We start from the raw sequence: 19,754 nt of genomic DNA on the forward strand, positions 1-19,754 counted from the left end.
CAATAATAATAATAATCATTAATAATCAGACAGTTGCATTGTAAACCTAGTATTCTAGCAGTTGTAGACAGTACATATTTTCTAGCCTTCCCTATCTTCCCGGTAGCAGTAAACCTAAATAATTATCGTTAAATCTAATGCTATAGGAAATAAATATTGGTACCTATTAAAAAAAAAAAAAAAATTAAATCAAATTAGACAAATATTTGCATAGTATGGGGATACTTTTTACAAAACATGGTGAAGCCATTGATTACAAATCCCGTAAATTATATTTTGTCGGAAGATGCATCGATGATCAGATACTTGCTTCCTATAACATTTAATGCTATAACCAACGCCTCCGTAGGAACTGGACAAGGAAATGAAGCTCCGCCGTGCTTTCTGCTAGATTTCACCAGACGGCTTTGTATACCAAAACGGCACACGGAAGATCTCTCAGGTGCCGTTTGACGTCACTAACTGCTGACGTCACTGTGAGGGAACACCAATACCGCAACGATTGAACGATACGGTTTTGAGCAAATTGGCCTCTGTGGTGTAGTGGATAGCGTGGCGGGTTGATAATCCGTATGTACCGGGTTCGAATCCCGCTGGTAGCACCAACTTTTTGTCAACAATTTTTTTCATATCAGCAAGTTTGGTTGGTTTGGTTAGGTTATGACAGTTTAGTTTTAGTTTTTGAATTTTAGGCATTTATAATTTTATTTTATGAACAAAACTATTTTTTAGATTAGTAAACCTTTATTCGATTTGTCCATTATCAGCACGTTTGGTTAGGTTATGACAGTTTAATTTAATAATAGAAAAATTATAAAATTGTCTGTATCTTCAGACGCAGCAGTTAGTGACGTCAGCAGTTAGTGACGTCAGCAGTTAGTGACGTCAAACGGCACCTGAGAAATCTTCCGTGTGCCCCACCGCTTTATATACACGTTGGGTCCAACCGACAACTAACTATAAACAAAGTGTGTAGTGTAATAGAAAAAAAAAAAACAGAGCTAGAGGTAACAGCTGTCAGCTGATACGGACTGGGGAACTGGAACTGGATCTTTTTTATCTTTACTTTTTTAGTTCCTCTAACTCTAACCTCTAACTGGTCTGGTTTAACTTAAGGGTTAGAGCTTTTTGTAAACAGAACCGACACTATTAACGAATAATGATATTGGATGTTGGCTCTTTGGCACATGACAAGATAAATTAGACTAAATCTTGAACCATAATGGATGAAACTGCCGTTAGTTCAGGAAAAAAACAAAGGTAGGTCATAAACAGTTTTGAACTAGGCTAAGTTAGGCCTAGGCCTAAGGAATTTTTAGACTAGATATAGGCCCTAGGCTGTATTAAAATGCTTAGTATAATTTTAACTAAATTTTTAGGAACAGGGCTAGGCCTGTTCCCAGCCCAAAGCTTTGACCATGCAAAATTCTTTGTAACCTAGGCTAAGCTAGGCAAAAGTAGGCCTATGTCCTTTTATGACATCGTAAGGTAGCCTAACTTAAAACTAAGGGCCTATGTTTTTCAACACAATATGTCCATATTCAACCAGAATAAAGGTGTCGGGTTCAATCCTTATTAACTCAGTAATCCAAGCCGAACACCATTTTATTGGATTGGTGTGAACCTGGCAATAACTCCAGCCATAAGTAGTGCGCGCGCCCGAAAAAATCTATTGCTGGCCGTTTTGCGGCAAAATGCGACCGCGTAACATGAAACCGATGATGTCACCAGATAGAGGACAGTTTAACGGACACAACAGTATCAATATCATGTACCTGGGGAATAAGAAAGGGGGGGTAAAGTCAGCAATAAGTAGTGGGCGCGCCCGAAAAAATCTATTGCCGGCTGTATTGCGGAAAAATACGTCCGCAAGCAATAATAACGACGATGCCAACAGATAGAGGACACTTCAACGGACACGACAGTATCAACATCATGTACCTGGGGAGTAATTTAGGGGGGGTAAAACCAGCAATAAGTAGTGGGCGCGCCCGAAAAAATCTATTCCCGGCCGTATTGCGGAAAAATACGTCCGCGAGCAATAATAACGACGATGCCAACAGATAGAGGACACTTCAACGGACACGACAGTATCAACATCATGTACCTGGGGAGTAATTTAGGGGGGGTAAAACCAGCAATAAGTAGTGGGCACGCCCGAAAAAATCTATTCCCGACCGTATTGCGGAAAATACGTCCGCGAGCAATAATAACGACGATGCCAACAGATAGAGGACACTTCAACGGACACGACAGTATCAACATCATGTACCTGGGGAGTAATATAAGGGGGGTAAAACCAGCAATAAGTTGTGCGCGCGCCCTTTCAAATCTATTGCTGGCCGTATTGCGGAAAAATACGTCCGCGAGCAATAATAACGACGATGCCAACAGATAGAGGACACTTCAACGGACACGACAGTATCAACATCATGAACCTGGGGAGTAATTTAGGGGGGGGGGGGGGGGTAAAACCAGCAATAAGTAGTGGGCGCGCCCGAAAACATCCATTCCCGGCCGTATTGCGGAAAAATACGTCCGCGAGCAATAATAACTACGACGCCAACAGATAGAGGACACTTCAACGGACAAAACAGTGTCAATATCATGTACTTGGGGAGTAATATAGGGGGGTAAAACCAGCAATAAGTTGTGCGCGCGCCCGATAAAATCTATTGCTGGCCGTATTGCCGAAAAATACGTCCGCGAGCAATAACTTATTGCTGGTTTTACCCCCCTAAATTACTCCCCAGGTACATGAAGTTGATACTGTCGTGTCCGTTGAAGTGTGCTCTATCTGTTAGCGTCATCGTTATTATTGCTCGCGGACGTATTTCTCCGCAATACGGCCAGCAATAGATTTGAAAGGGCGCGCGCACAACTTATTGCTAGTTTTACCCCCCTTATATTACTCCCCAGGTACATGATGTTGATACTGTCGTGTCCGTTTAAGTGTCCTCTATCTTTTGGCATCGTCGTTATTATTGCTCGCGGACGTATTTTTCCGCAATACGGCCGGGAATAGATTTTTTCGGGCGCGCCCACTACTTATTGCTGGTTTTACCCCCCCCTAAATTACTTCCCAGGTACATGATGTTGATACTGTCGTGTCCGTTGAAGTGTCCTCTATCTGTTGGCATCATTGTTAATATTGCTTGCGGACGTATTTTTCGGCAATACGGCCAGCAATAGATTTTATCGGGCGCGCGCACTACTTATTGCTGGTTTTACCCCCCCCTAAATTACTCCCCAGGTACATGATGTTGATACTGTCGTGTCCGTTGAAGTGTCCTCTATCTGTTGGCGTCGTCGTTATTATTGCTCGCGGACGTATTTCTCCGCAATACGGCCAGCAATAGATTTGAAAGGGCGCGCGCACAACTTATTGCTGGTTTTACCCCCCTTATATTACTCCCCAGGTACATGATGTTGATACTGTCGTGTCCGTTGAAGTGTCCTCTATCTGTTGGCATCGTCGTTATTATTGCTCGCGGACGTATTTTTCCGCAATACGGCCAGGAATAGATTTTTTCGGGCGCGCCCACTACTTATTGCTGGTTTTACCCCCCTTATATTACTCCCCAGGTACATGATGTTGATACTGTCGTGTCCGTTGAAGTGTCCTCTATCTGTTAGCGTCATCGTTATTATTGCTCGCGGACGTATTTCTCAGCAATACGGCCAGCAATAGATTTGAAAGGGCGCGCGCACAACTTATTGCTAGTTTTACCCCCCTTATATTACTCCCCAGGTACATGATGTTGATACTGTCGTGTCCGTTGAAGTGTCCTCTATCTTTTGGCATCGTCGTTATTATTGCTCGCGGACGTATTTTTCCGCAATACGGCCGGGAATAGATTTTTTCGGGCGCGCCCACTACTTATTGCTGGTTTTACCCCCCCCCCCCTAAATTACTTCCCAGGTACATGATGTTGATACTGTCGTGTCCGTTGAAGTGTCCTCTATCTGTTGGCATCATTGTTAATATTGCTTGCGGACGTATTTTTCGGCAATACGGCCAGCAATAGATTTTATCGGGCGCGCGCAGTACTTATTGCTGGTTTTACCCCCCCCCTAAATTACTCCCCAGGTACATGATGTTGATACTGTCGTGTCCGTTGAAGTGTCCTCTATCTGTTGGCGTCGTCGTTATTATTGCTCGCGGACGTATTTCTCCGCAATACGGCCAGCAATAGATTTGAAAGGGCGCGCGTACAACTTATTGCTGGTTTTACCCCCCTTATATTACTCCCCAGGTACATGATGTTGATACTGTCGTGTCCGTTGAAGTGTCCTCTATCTGTTGGCATCGTCGTTATTATTGCTCGCGGACGTATTTTTCCGCAATACGGCCAGGAATAGATTTTTTCGGGCGCGCCCACTACTTATTGCTGGTTTTACCCCCCTTATATTACTCCCCAGGTACATGATGTTGATACTGTCGTGTCCGTTGAAGTGTCCTCTATCTGTTGGCGTCGCAGTTATTATTGCTCGCGGACGTATTTCTCCGCAATACGGCCAGCAATAGATTTGAAAGGGCGCGCGCACAACTTATTGCTGGTTTTACCCCCCTTATATTACTCCCCAGGTACATGATGTTGATACTGTCGTGTCCGTTGAAGTGTCCTCTATCTGTTGGCATCGTCGTTATTATTGCTCGCGGACGTATTTTTCCGCAATACGGCCGGGAATAGATTTTTTCGGGCGCGCCCACTACTTATTGCTGGTTTTACCCCCCTAAATTACTCCCCAGGTACATGATGTTGATACTGTCGTGTCCTTTGAAGTTTCCTCTATCTGTTGGCATCGTCGTTATTATTGCTCGCGGACGTATTTTTCCGCAATACGGCCGGGAATAGATTTTTTCAGGCGCGCCCACTACTTATTGCTGACTTTACCCCCCCTTTCTTATTCCCCAGGTACATGATATTGATACTGTTGTGTCCGTTAAACTGTCCTCTATCTGGTGACATCATCGGTTTCATGTTACGCGGTCGCATTTTGCCGCAAAGCGGCCAGCAATAGATTTTAGCGGGCGGGCGTACTACTTATTGCCAAGTTATTGCCAGGTTCACACAAGTTTTTATTGGGCCCTCCAGACCGACTAGGGTAAAGCCACATAGGCTATTATTAAGTTAGGGCTAGGTTATGGATTGTACATGTAACTTACGGGATTCACCCGCGAATGTAGAAAGACCTCAACACTAACCTTACACTCCACACTCGTCGTTTCTTAACCTTAATCCGCGTTTGCACCAAAGTTGACACCGGTTTTCCACTGGTTGCGGAAACTTGTTGCTTTATCTACAAAATGCAGCCAATTACTCTGTTGTCAACTAGCGGAGAAGCAAGTTTTCCGCTAAATTTTGTTTTCCCACGGAGAGTCGGTAAAGAAAGTTTAAGTTACAACAAAAAGTGGAAGACTAGTTGCTACACGCTTTGCGCAAGCAGCTTGTGGAGAACTGAACCCCCCCACCCGATGATAGAAATGTCATGTCCGGTCACGGAAATTAAATATTTGAAATCAATACATTCTCAGGAAGTTTTTTAAGCTCCCGTTGCACCTCAGCTCATCACTCAACGGATCGACGTCATCTTCTCGGAGATCCTGCCACTGTACCTATCCCTAGCCATCAAAGAGGGTCTCACCCAATATCGTCACAGACTTCTTGTATAGTGGCTGTCTATAATGACACAAGCAGCCGCGGTATATAGATTGCATCTTCTTCGTCCGACGACATCCTTGACACTGCTGTGTAGAGCCTATCTGTACTGACTCATTTTGTGCCTATTCTTTGGCAACAAATTTTCCACTAGCCTAGTTGCTCTAAATCAGTGAGGAGCAACATTTAATTGTAAACTTTTGGTTGTCATTTTTGATTGTCAACTTTGGTGTAAACGCGGCCTTAGCCAACGGAGCAACCATGCCAGTCTATTGAACGTGACCAGTGCTGCTACAATCACACCAGACTAGGGCTTAGGTTTTAAATCTAGTAAGGAGGCTAACTTCTCACACCAGTTGACCAATCACAAAGGCCTGGGATTTTTTTATTAAAAGAATTGTGGATATTTAGGCATGCACTGTGGATGCGATACTCCCTGGTGTGGATTATTAACGTTCGCACGAGTGAGTAGGCCTACTACGACTATCCGAAACAGTATCCTGATGATTAGACCAATTCGTATATAGGCCTACCAAGGCAAAAATGAAATTAAATTAAATTAAATGAAAAATCATTTATTTATACACTCAAAGTTAGGGGGAAAAATGTGGTTTGGATTCCACCATAAACTGTAGGTCCTCAGTCACTAACAAGACTACAAGATCGCGCCACTCATTCTACACTCATCTCCATTCATACTAGGCTTAAAATACCTAGGCCTACTTTGTATGGTCGCCATTTAATAAGAAAGTATTAATGTTTTAGGTAGGCTACCGTAAATGTTTAAGTAACTTATAATTTGTCACAGCAACAAAATGTAAACACTTAGGCCTAAGTAGAACGGCACCGTACTATCCCGTTTATCGGGATGCGTTTTTACCATTCCCAATTTTGCCGTTGCCATTCCCCTGTCTTCCCCTGTCACACTGTCTTGCCCAACCGCTACATAGATCGAGTGAAATTATGTGACACGCTAACATCACATGCTGTGCACTGTTGATCTAGAGACAACATTTCGATGTTGTCCAAAGTGAAATTTGTCTGTGCTTTGTTATGACCTATTCGTGAATGTGTTAACTTAGTTGGTAGGCTATAGGCTACAGTAGAACCTCTTTAATCCGAACTAATTGGGACCAGGGGTAGTTCGGACTATTGAATAGTTCGGATTACAGAACATATTTTGTTGTTTTTACATAACAATAGCTGAAACTGATCAACATTATTTTGGGAAAAGTGAAAAAATGTTTTATAAAGTAAAATACAGTGTTTATTTAATACAGTAGTAAACATGGTGAATAAACAGTCCTGTAAATTAAATACAGTACCGGTATACAATAAAGAACTGCTCTACTGTGTATAGAGTACAGCAATGAGGGGTTCGGATTAGTGGACGTTCGGATTACAGGGGTTCGGATTAAAGAGGTTCTACTGTACATGCTTTTCATTGCAAAAATGAGAGATGAGATAAACAGTCTAGGGAATGTTATCAAATTAATAAGCCAATGTTCTTTCAAGTTTGGAATTAATAATTAATTGTTTTTATCGATTAACATGTAGGAAGTTAGTTTGTATACCAGTACAAGTTACGGTAGGCCTACTTATTCTATCATCCTTCACTATTATTTCAATCTCCAACCCAGTCACTTCTATATTGTTGCTCCACCCAAAAATGTTTCTCTTATTCCTATCTGAATAGGCCTACCTATTATTACCCCAAAGTGCAGGTTGATCATGGACACATTCAATAAACTTCCGTTTCAAACATGATAAACGGGCAATATTTTACGACGGGGTGGTGTGCTGCTCTCATGTAAGTGAATGTGTTTTTCTTTCCTTCAACCCTTTGTCTCCTCTCGGGACATTTAAGTCACTTGAGGGTTTCCCCAGGGATCTGTCCTGAGACCTGTGCTGTTTCTGATTTATATCAATGAACTACCTTTAAGTGTTGAGGCTGGAGAAATCTGTCTTTTTGCGGATGACACGTCTTTGGCCCTGTCTGGCTCAACTTCCGAGGAATTGGAATTAAAATAATTCATCGAAGCAAGTAACATAAAGCAGTGGTTTGACTCCAATTTATTAAATCTCAACCTCAACAAAACTGAATTGCTCCGTTTTTTTTTCCAAGGCAATCCACACACAACTATCCGTTTAGACAACATGGAAATTGAGTCGACAGAAGGTGTCAAGTTCCTTGGCTTAATATTAGGCCTAGACAAACACCTTCGTTCTTATGACCATCCTGACAGTGTGTTTATGAGGGTTGGTTCCGGCATCCTCCTTTTAAAACAATTGTCAAAATTTTGTGATCAACGTCCTTATGACAGCCTATTATGGGGCCATTTCCCCTCATTTAGTATAAGCAGTGCCGGCATGGGGATGTGAGAATAGAAGGACCAGATTTATATTTCGACTTCAAAAGAGAGCAGTTCAAACTATCTCAAAAAACCAGCTCACGAACTTCATACAAAAGATTTTTTTCAGTCTTCAAATATTTTAACTTTTCCATGCATATAAATCCTTGAAACACTCTCTTCTCCAAAAAATAACATTTACATTTTTTTCAATTTTCATATCATGCCAAATTCTTAATCTGCAGATACCAAAGCATTCAACCACCTTAAAAAAAAACATCTTTATTATAACGGTCCTATTAATAGCCTACCTTAGTGCAGCTTAGTGAGAAACACTTCACGTTCTCTTTCTCACACCTAAGGTTGCTGTATCACCCATCCACTCCAAATGTAGACCAAAATTAACATTGCAGTAACTTAGGCCTATATCATCACTCATTCAAATTTTTGTACCTAGGGGGAAAAATCAGAGAGACAGGAGAAAACGTCAGGAAGAGCCGAGTGAGTCAGTCAGTTCTGTTGATACTGCTGGTAGTGTCACTGACCCACAACCTCAGAGGAGTAATAGACGTCAACGGAATGAAGTAGTAGCCCCTCCAACCAATAACGTAGTGACTGTAGCCCCTTTCACAGGTACAGGTATGTATTTTATAATTTTCTTTTGGGGATTGAATGCCTAAATACACAGCCCGCTCTGTTAGTTTGGAGCACAACCATCCTCTTGACTCTAACAAAATGTTGAAGCTAACCCTATTAGTGCTGTAAAGTATTCTATTTATGGGCAGCTGAGAATTTACCTCGGGAAAATTCATAGCATTAGTAAGGCCCGCCGCACATAGGAGCAAGGCTAGGTGCAAGCGAGGTGCAGTCGAGGCGCGGCTTATTCTGTAATACACGTGTTTAAATGGAGCAACGCACATTGAGCAGAGGTTGCGCTCAGTCTCCGCGCAGCATAGCTGCAGCCTCTGTCAGGCGTTGTAGTTAGAATACAGTTTTCCTGCACCTCGCTCGTGCCTGCGTTGGGTTTCTAGTGTTTTGTTAGTGTAAAGATATTGAAATAAAGCATTTAATTCAGATGGCTATATATTAGTCAGCCTTGCATTTCTTTCCACTAATACCACTTTCAATCATGTTATGGATATCGTTAAACTGTTGTTTTTTTACTCAAAAATATTATCTAAAGACCGGTCTGGCAGTTCAGTAATTAAAATATACTCTCCATGGATTATTTTTTTTTTCATGTCATAACGTTTCCAAAAGCATTTTTACGTTTTTGATAGTGAATAAAGTCAAACTAAATTATCAAATTCACAATCAGAATCAGTAAAGGTCCAAAGAAGCTTCCTCTACTCGCGACAGTAGAGCCAAATCTAGGAATCCTCTGTCCCGCCTCGCTTCAATGTGCGGTGACACGAAAAAGTCCTCGCTTCCTCCTGCACCTCGCCTGCTCCTCGCCTCGCTCCAATGTGCGGCGGGCCTAATGCTATTTGTCAAGAGTTTCAGCCTCTCGAAGCTGTTAGTTCTTGTATTTAATGCAAGAGTGACCAATTTTATCCCTGCTGAGTTATCCAAATTCAGAGATTTTTGTACCGGTCATCCATTGATTACAATCTTATATGATGCAAAACATTATCCGGAAACTTTTCTTTTTATCCCGACAAATCCCTTCTTCTTTTTTTGCTGTAATATATATTTCAGTGGTGGAATCAGTCTAGCTAGGCTACCTGTAAGTTTACTTAGGTGTACTGGGGTCTCACAAATAATCACTCTTCTAACATCTGACATCTGGTTTGGCAATTTTTGGAACACTTTTCAGAGAGCGCAGATTGGATCTGAAAACGTAAGCAGATTGTCATGGTTGTTGGCCTCTTTCACCCTCGGTTCTGTAAGAAAGCTACAGTAAACTCTCAATTATCCACAATAATGAGTGGCTAAGTGAATAAGGATAATGCAATTCTAACTGTGACACATGGCGGCACACTATTTTATATAGGTAGTGTAGCCTACACCAGTTCGTGAAGCCGGGCTGCATGTCTAACTCGCAACTTGCCGCGACTGAGGAAACTCTTCCCTCCACCTCCTTCACCATCACTGGTTCTACTTCACCTACCGTCACCAACCTGTCTACATCAAAATCAAGATCTCCTTCTTGGGCAGCTATGTATAAGTTCTATATTTAAGTTATATAGTCATATTAGCGTTATTAAGATGTCCGGCTAAGTTAGACAATTTAGGGGGGAACCTACAAGGGTAACCCCAATACCAGAAATGTAGAAATTAGTAATTGGAAGTTTCGGTGCCCTTGGCATCAAGCTGGCCTCATCATGAAAATAACCACATTTTCCCAGAATGATCTCCACAATTTTCTAAGTTGAATCCTAGATCTCCGATTCAGTTACTTCAATTCCAAATGATATTCTCTAAATCATTTATTGTAGCACCCGATTAAGCATTAGGATAGTTGAAGTAAATTGGTTTAATTAACATAAATCAAAGTCAAGAGTATTCTTGTTTGGGTAAAAGATCTCCATCTTTCTGGTCCCCAGCAATCTTCTATTTAAACTAAATTATTGGTAGCAGATTGAGCACGCTTAAATTTGGTCCAGATATTGAAATTCTCAACACATCAGCATTAGCCCAATGTTCCCTCCATCATTCTCTATATGCCCTACAGTTTCCCACAATTGGGTACTAACCCAAACACACCCCCAATTTTAACCACTACAACCTAAAATGCTTGCGAAGTAACTAACGCAATGTATGGTTGAACTTAAGTACTAGGTAATAATTGAACATATATCAAATGCAGTATTGATACCCTTAAACTTTCATTTCACAACTTCTATTTACAAATGAAACAATATTGGAGAGCCTTTGTGTAGGCCTAGTAGTAAGTAACACAAATTAAAACATACAAGATGTAACTTACAGCATGTTAATAGTATTGATCCACAAATTGTTATGCATGTAATTGATTGTACAAATGGCGATTTTGCCGTAAAAAAAAATGAAATAAATAAATAAACTTATCAACTCATCTGTTGTGGCCTGATCTCTGAATCATCGGTGATCGGAGAAGTAAACAACATCAGCTCTATAGTTTGTCCTTGAGATAATGGGCCACCTAATTTTAAACATTTTGGTCGTTGCTGTAGAATTCTAAGGTAGTAGCCTATTTAACTTGCATATTATATTTTTTGGTATTTTGGTGTTATGCTATCCTGGTTAATCTGGAGCATAGTTAATCCGCAGCATGATCAACCCTGTTTGACCATTACCAGTAGCTTCGTACTGTGCACAAATTTCAGATGCTAAGGTGCCAGCAGAAAAAGAAAACGTTACTATTGACTTCAGCAACTTGAAGAGAGAAACAGAAGAGATTGCAAAACTAACCAAGAAGTTTGCAAAACGAAACATCTCCAGCAACTGGCATCGATACTCTGCTCCACAAGGACCAGAAGATGACAGCAAGGAGGACGTAGAAGCGCCAGCAGATTTCTCAGCTCTGATTCAAGTGCCGTCTTCAAGTAAGTATGAAATAATATAAATATATCCCATTAGCTATTTTATATTTTCCCTTCAAAATCTGTGATTAGTTCTTGCATCGATAGTTTAAATAAAATTGAAGTTGTTACTTGTTGTGTCTTTATTATACAGCTTAAGGATTTGACGTTGTTGTTGTTACTAACTAAGAAATAAGTTGGAACTCCTATGTATATAATTTTGTTAGGTTTTGATTTTTCTTTTATTATATAACTTCATAAATTTTCCTAGAAATTTTAGAAATTAAAAAAAATAACAATTGCCTCAACACCCCATCCCAAATTAAACTCAGGTCCCGCCTATCCCCTATTGGCGACTATTAACCCTTCCCGGACGGGTGAAATCGTGACATAGAATAAGAAAAAAACTATAGGAAAAAATTAAAATTAATTTTCCTTATTTGTGTTTTGTTATACAAGTATATATAAAATAAAAACAATGGAACACTTCATACTGTCAAAATAATGTTTTACTCGTTTTTAATTATGCGAATATATCCGCCACCCGTCTTTGAAGATATGACCATGACAATGTTAGGCAATAAATAAAGAACAATATGTAAACAATAAATAAAGTTAACGTAGTGTTGAGCGCGAAACCTTGGAGAGGTTTGATGGTGCACGGAAAAAAGGTAGGCGCAGGAGAGAGGTGGGAGTGGGGGAGAGAGCGCAGTCATGGAATGAGAAGGAATGTGGTGCCTTGTTACCGTGAAACGTCTGGTTACTGCTCAAGAACCTGCAAGTCTGTCTGAAGAGAAAGATATATCCGCTTCCCGTCCGGAAAATCAAAAACCATAAGCGGATATATCCGCCACCCGTCCTGTATCGCCAAAGACTTAGGCGGATATATCCGTCACCAGATTCAGATCTCTGAAATCAGTGAAATCCTTCAAACCTAGACCCTTGTGCTATTTCTCCTTAATCTAATTTTTTTGATAAAATTAGGCTTTTTTCCCAGAAGGGGGGCACTTGCAGCTGAAGGATGAACGAGAGTGGTCGTCTGCTTCTAATGAACAGCTTGGTGGCTACTTCGCTCTCAATATGAAGCAGCTTAGTCACAGTCTTCAATGTATACCTCTCTATGAACAACTAAGGCTTCCGAAACATATGTTTACTGTAAGTGAAACAACAACTTTATTTTAGGTGACTTGGAACTTTCTATAAGCTAGTCTATATTTTTTGTATTTCATTGGCAGTGTAGACTAAATTCCCCGGGTTCAGTTCTGCAGAGAACCTACCGGTACAAGATATTATCGGATGAAATTTGAGTTTGATATTTATATCGTACCCGATATAGTTTTCACTAGATATTGTATCAGTTGCTGAAGGTCTAATCCCCGGAAGGTCTAATTAGACCTTCGACACACATTTTGCAGTTTGTACTTGTTGCTGAGGGTCTAATCTGGTAATATGTCGAAGGTCTAAGTCTCGGAAGGTCTAAGAGTACAGTCAATGCAAAAAAACCATCCACTGATACTGTTTTAGACCTTGCGGGATTAGACCTTGGGCACACAATGAATATTTTTTAAATAAATGTTTATAAAATGAGAGTTGCTGAAGGTCTAATTCCCGGAAGGTCTAAGATTCGAGTCCCGGAAGGTCTTAGATTCGAATCCCGGAAGGTCTAAGATTCAATTCCCAGAAGGTTTAAGATTCGAGTCCCAGAATGTCTAAGATTTGAGTCCCGGAAAGTCTAAGATTCTATTCCCGGAAGGTCTAAGATTCGAGTCCCGGAAGGTCTAAGATTTGAGTCCCGGAAGGTCTAAGATGCGGGCGGGCATTGCGTCGCCATAGATGAAGGCTATACAAGCAGGCAATAACGCAACAACTTTTAGAGCTGTAATTATCGAGATGATTTATTCACTCCAAAAAGATATTTTTAGAGTGAGCAGTCCGAAGCTCTTGCTGGTTAATTCTCCCTAACTTGAACTTCAGTAATCGTCCGTCACACATTAACAGCCTCTGTTTCCAGTTGAAGGGTGTATCAGAGGGTGTATAGTGTATACATTATATGTGAGGGAAACGGACACGGACATCGGTTTTCGCGGAGAATGTCATTTTTTTATGTCACATGTCACACTGTGTACAAGTAAAAACTATCGCTACGTTCCTATCAGAAATTCCGTGAAGAAGTTTTAAACTTTCCATTAAGGTTCCAAGGTCTCACTCAAAATCACTTAATATTGATATTAAAATTATTCTCTGGCATCGAACACGTTTTCGGTTGTATTTGGATCCGAGGTCCTGCACCAGGACCTCGAAACCAGCAGGGACCTCGGACCCACGGTGGAAAATCACACCGATCGCCTTGGAACCGGCCTTATACGCACGCACGAAAAAATGCACAAACTTTTAGATTTATAATATTAGTAAGATTAAACATTGACTATATACGTGGTATAAAGTCAATGGATGAAACTATTTATTGGCTAAGTTAAGCTGAAATAATCAAAACAGAATCCTGAACACCAAGGAAACTAACAATGTTATTTTAACACCAACATTAACTTATTTCTGCCGAACTTATTTAACTTTATTTCTGCCGATTGCAAGATGGTTTTTTATTACCAATTTAAACTGATGTAATGATTTATTCTGAGCTATAGCAACTGTTATGGCCCAGCAACTATGCCAGTAACAAAAATTAAAGTACCCAATAGTTAATGATATAATATAAATGAAGATTGTTTATATCTCCATCGTACTTGTAATAACGAGCTAGCAAAAAAATAGACGTGAGAGTTGTTAAAACTATCACTAAGAATATTGCAACTCTAAAAGTTGTTGCGTTATTGCCTGTCTGTATAGCCTTCATCTCTGGCGACGCAATGCCCGCCCGCACCTTAGACCTTCCGGGACTCGAATCTTAGACCTTCAGCAACTCTCATATTATAAACATTTATTTTGAAAATATACATTGTGTGCCCAAGGTCTAATCCCGCAAGGTCTAAAACAGTATCAGTGGATGAGCTTTTTGCATTGACTGTACTCTTAGACCTTCCGAGACTTAGACCTTCGTTATACTGCCAGATTATACCCTCAGCAACAAGTACAAACTGCAAAATGTGTGTCGAAGGTCTAATTAGACCTTCCCGGGACTTAGACCTTCAGCAACACTCCCGAGATATTAATGTCGATTGTATGTTTTTCAAAAATACTGATCACACTGTTTTCACATTGTGCTGCGGTGGTTTGGATGGGTTAGGTTAGTTTGGGACTATAGAACAGGGGTCTCCTACCCTTTTTACTCAAGAGCCACATTAATAATTTTTGGAGGAAAGGTAACATTTCCAGTGTAGAAAGGTAGCCAAATTTTTTGTTGCTATATAACCTTTTGACTAACTAAAATTCTGTACGTTTTTGTGCAAAGGGTACTGTGACCAAACAGAATAATTTACCTTCCTCACATAATTATTAATGGGTATATAAACTGTGTGTGTCATTCGAATTCATAATAAAGTTAATATAAATTAATGTTAAAGTATAATTAATTACCATGATATTAGTTTTTATTCCTAAGTTTTTAATTAGGACCTCAGATGTATTATTATTCTGAGGTAGGACTTATGAAAACACAGGAGAACACAACAGCAAATATTTTTGATATAGGCCTACTACCAAGTTTACTTGATGAACATTTTATTGTAAGGACGTTAAGAATATTGAAAATGAGTTTACAAGGAGTGTAAAGCTGAAATTTTTGTAATTTAAGGGAGGATTTTGTATTTGCCCTTTAAGGTCAGCCAAATCAGGGTTAAAGTTTGATGTTGTGGTCCTTAGGACACATATTTAAAAAGGATATCTGGGTATTCATCCAACCTGGGCACCGAGAATTGTACTTGAATTTGGAATGGGCCAAGGTCTACTATGATCACCAATAGGCAATACCTCTCGATTCATTGATGGCATTCCATTGGTTCTCTTTTAAAATCATATAAATAAATCTCGATCTTTGAAGATCACCACAGAAGTTTTACTGATAGGCTACAGTCACGATCTCAGGAGACCATCACGTTATCACTGAGACCGCAACATATACCTTCGGGTGTTGCCGCAACTTTGACTATAACAAGTAGCCTATATAAAATAATTATTTCCCAGTAGGCCTTTGCAGGCTGAATGTGGCCCACGGGCCGTAGGTTGGATACCCCTGCTATAGAATATGAATACATATATAAATATATATTCTATCTATAGCCCCGTAGTTTTTAATTCAGTTCAGCACAGTTCTAGACTATAAACATGAAACAAGGAAACAATTATAAAATTAAACTTTATTATAGGCTATAGTGTAATTTGTTAAAAAGATACATTTATAAAGACTTCAATTTGTATTCGTACTAACTTATATTCTTTTTTCTTGAGTTTTTTTTTTACTAAACTGAACTAATCCAACCAAACCTAAACACCTCAGCAGCACACTGTAAACAATTTTACTAAGTCTTTTATCATACAATTAAATCATTCTAAGCTATCATCCCCTAGTCAGTGAGTGGTCCAGTTGAAGATCGTAGACTAAACTCTGGACTCATTCATTGACTAAGAATGTCGAGGATTTTGGAAATGGCCCACTCCCCCTAAGGGGCAGGTCCTCTCGGGGGGCTTCTGCCTCCTAGAGTCATGAGGGTATAAATTCGGGATTCTGCCCCCTAAATTCAGAGTATTTTATCTCCAAAATTATTTATGAAAAATCTGTAGCACAAATTTGTCTGTCCAGAGAAGGAAAATAAATAAATGTATATGTAATATATGTTTATATTAATTGTACAAGAAGCAGCATTTGATTTTATAATGTTGGTTGCATTCCAGATGTTAAAGACTTTTGTTTTGTTCTGATTGTTAATTTTGTAAATAACAATAATAATTGAGTTGTGATTGAAATGGAGAATAAATTGAATACACTAGATTTTATCTTCTTCTTATAAAATATTACAATGGCGCAGTCAAATTAAACGGACCTCGTTCCGAGTGATAGTAAGTCTAGTAAAAGTAAAGTTTTTTTTTTATATACCAGATTCTGAAGAAGATAAATCTAAACTTCAAAAAAAAAAAAGGGAGGTAAACTTAAAGACTAAGATGTTAGGGATAGGTAAGATTGGTGAATTTAACCCACAAGATGAGTCCATTGAATCATATGCAATGAGGCTTAAGCATTATTTCAAAGCTAATGAGATTGATGATGATACTAAAGTTTCTGTTTTAATAACTGTTGTAGGCCCAAAAGTTTTAACAATTTTGTCTGATTTAGTTTCACCTGCAGCTGTAGATAGCAAAAGTTATGAAGAGTTAGTTAAAGTGCTTGAGAACTATTTTTCTCCAAAGAAATTGGTGGTAGCTGAGAGATACAATTTTTATTCTTGTGTGCAAAAACCTAGTGAGAGTATTTCAGAGTTTGTTGTAGCGATTAAACATTTAGCTAGTTCATGTAAATTTGGCACATTCTTAAAAGAGGCTCTTAGAGACAAGCTTATTTCAGGAATAAGTAATGAGGTCATAAGGCAAAAATTATTGTCTGAGGATCAAGAATTTGATGAAGCTTATAGTTTGGCACTCAGATTAGAGCAGGCTGAAAAACAGACAAGTTTGTTCAATCCAAAACAGGAAATTTGTCATTTAAATTCCAAGCCCAATTCTTCACATGTGAATCAAAATAGGCAGACTGGTAGTCATTTCAATTCAGCTATTGGTGCTGGTATGACTAATATTAATGCTAAATTTAAGTGTTACAGATGTTGTTCAGTTGAACATAAGGCCAATGAATGTCCATATGCAAATTATAAGTGCAATGGGTGCAACATGGTTGGGCATCTACTAAAAGCTTGCCGAAACCAAAGTAAAGTTGCAAAATTTGGAAGGAAGGACAAGTCAGGTGCTAATTGAGTCCATCAAATCTCCGAAGATGATGTCAATGAGCTTAGCTCAAGCTGCAATGAAGTTTCAAATAATGTGTGTTTGTACAACTTTGGATTAAACACAGGTATGGCAGCTTACAAGGTAAGGCTAACTATAGAGAAGGTTCTGGTGGAGATGGAAATTGACAGCGGGTCAGCTGTATCAATTTGTCCTTCAGACGTTTTTAATGAACATTTTTCTCATATTGAATTAAAGCCTGTTTCTATGAAATTGCGAACTTACACAGGTGGTGACGTGCCTGTTCTAGGTCAAGCTGAGGTTAGAGTTTTATATAAAAACCAGAACCTAGTGTTACCACTATTAATTGTTGAGGTTTGTCGTAAAGACCAGCCTATTTTGCTTGGAAGGAACTGGTTAGCAAAATTAAAGTTGGATTGGCATGCTGTATTTTCAAGATCGTATGATACTACTGGTACTAAATCTAAGTCTACAGTGAATGTTACCACATGTGAATTGAAGCAATCTAATTGTGAAGTTGTGTTGCCTAATGGCAAACTTGAGGTTGAAGTAGAGGCGTTAAAGAAAAAATACAATGCAGTGTTTCAAGGGGGGCCAGGAGAAATAAAAGGTGTTAAGGCTCAAGTCACTCTCAAGGACAATGCTGTTCCTAAGTTTTGCAAATTTAGGCCTGTGCCTTACTCGTTAAGGGAAAAAGTAGAACAAGAATTAGATCGGTGGGTTGAGGATGGTATAGCGTACAGAGTTTCTAGTTCAGAATGGGCTACTCCGTTAGTTACAGTGCCCAAGACTAATGGTGTCCGATTGTGCGCAGACTTCAAAGTAACATTGAATCCGGTGTTACAGACAGAACATTATCCATTACCTCAACCTGAGGATATATTTGCTTCTCTGTCTGGTTGTACATATTTTTCAGTGGTGGATCTCACTAATGCTTATCAACAATTAGCTGTTGCGGAGGATTCACAACCTCTGTTGACGTTAACAACTCACAAGGGACTATTTCGACTAAGACGTCTGCCATTTGGACTTTCTTCAGCTCCAGCTATATTTCAAGCTGTGATTGATCAAATTATAAACGGATTACCAGGTACTGTAGCCTATTTAGATGATGTTTTGGTTGGCAGCTCAACAAGAGAGGAAGCCTTTTATAGATTGGAGAAATTGTTACAGCGTCTTATGGAATTTGGAGTACAAGTTAATGGGAGTAAATGCAAGTTCTTACAGCCTGAAGTGGAATATTTAGGCTACGTCATTTCAGCATCAGGAGTCAGTCCACAACAAGGTATTGTTGAAGCTATTCAAAAAGCTCCCGAACCTACTAGTAAAGACGAGCTAAGGGCTTATGTTGGTTTAATAAACTATTATGGAAAATTTATTCAAAACTTGTCTGCTAAAATTCATTGTTTTTATGAACTGTTAAAGAAAGATGTTCCATGGAAATGGACCGAGCAATGTTCTCATACATTCAAAGAAAGTAAATCTTGGGTTCTGTGTTCTGATGTTTTAGTACACTATGATGTCTTGAAACCTTTAGTGCTCACTTGTGATGCTAGTCCTAAAGGAGTTTCTGCCATTTTGTCCCATATCATAAACGGAGAAGAAAGACCTATAGCGTTTGCATCAAAAACACTGAGTGCCAGTGAGAAGAACTATTCACAGCTCCACAAGGAGGCATTGGCACTGATCTTTGGAGTGAAGAAATTCCATAAATACATTTATGGGCGTACCAATTGTATTTTACAAAGTGATCATCAGCCACTAGCAGCTATTTTTGGATCGAAACGAGGGGTGCCTAGTTTAGCTGCTGCTCGCCTACAACGATGGGCCCTGATTTTGTCTGCCTACAATTTTGAGGTAAAATATCGGAAGGGTTCCAGTTTGCCTCACGCTGATGCGTTGTCACGCTTACCACTACCCGAGAATGAAACTTTGGAGTTGGATGAAAATTATATATCTCATGTGGAATCTTGTGTAAGAGAAATGAACTTCTTCAATTCGGGGAGTGACAATTCTCCAATCACTTCTTTAGAGATAGGACAATTGACTGATAAAGACCCACTGTTGTCTAAAGTTCGGGATTTTGTGTTGTATGGGTGGCGTGAAATTGTAGACCCAATGTTAATTCCATTTCAGAGAAGGAAAGATGAATTGTCAGTGGATAAAAATTGCATTTTATGGGGCAGTAGAGTAGTCATACCTAAGAAATTGCAAGGTAAAGTCATCCAGATATTGCATGAACAACATCCTGGAATTACTCGAATGAAATTGTTGGCACGCAGCCACGTGTGGTGGCCTGGGATCGAAAAAGTAATTGAGGATGCTGT

General features: G+C 39.6%; 1 protein-coding gene across 1 annotated transcript in view; it reads left to right on the forward strand.

Annotated features, from left to right (window-relative positions):
- Window positions 1-1,098: 1,098 nt before the first annotated feature.
- The window catches only part of LOC128987575 (uncharacterized), a 36,461-nt gene continuing 17,805 nt past the window's right edge, over window positions 1,099-19,754 (forward strand). Inside the window, exons 1-4 of the mRNA XM_054408497.1 lie at window positions 1,099-1,260; window positions 8,472-8,653; window positions 11,323-11,541; window positions 12,515-12,672. Coding sequence (XP_054264472.1) covers window positions 1,223-1,260; window positions 8,472-8,653; window positions 11,323-11,541; window positions 12,515-12,672 — 597 coding nt within the window. The 5' untranslated portion in view covers window positions 1,099-1,222. The remainder of the gene's footprint in view (window positions 1,261-8,471; window positions 8,654-11,322; window positions 11,542-12,514; window positions 12,673-19,754) is intronic.

This window comes from Macrosteles quadrilineatus, unplaced genomic scaffold, assembly GCF_028750875.1.
Source record: "Macrosteles quadrilineatus isolate MER2022 unplaced genomic scaffold, UCM_ALF_1.0 Scaffold_2__2_contigs__length_208266976, whole genome shotgun sequence".
NCBI classification, from domain to species: domain Eukaryota; kingdom Metazoa; phylum Arthropoda; class Insecta; order Hemiptera; family Cicadellidae; genus Macrosteles; species Macrosteles quadrilineatus.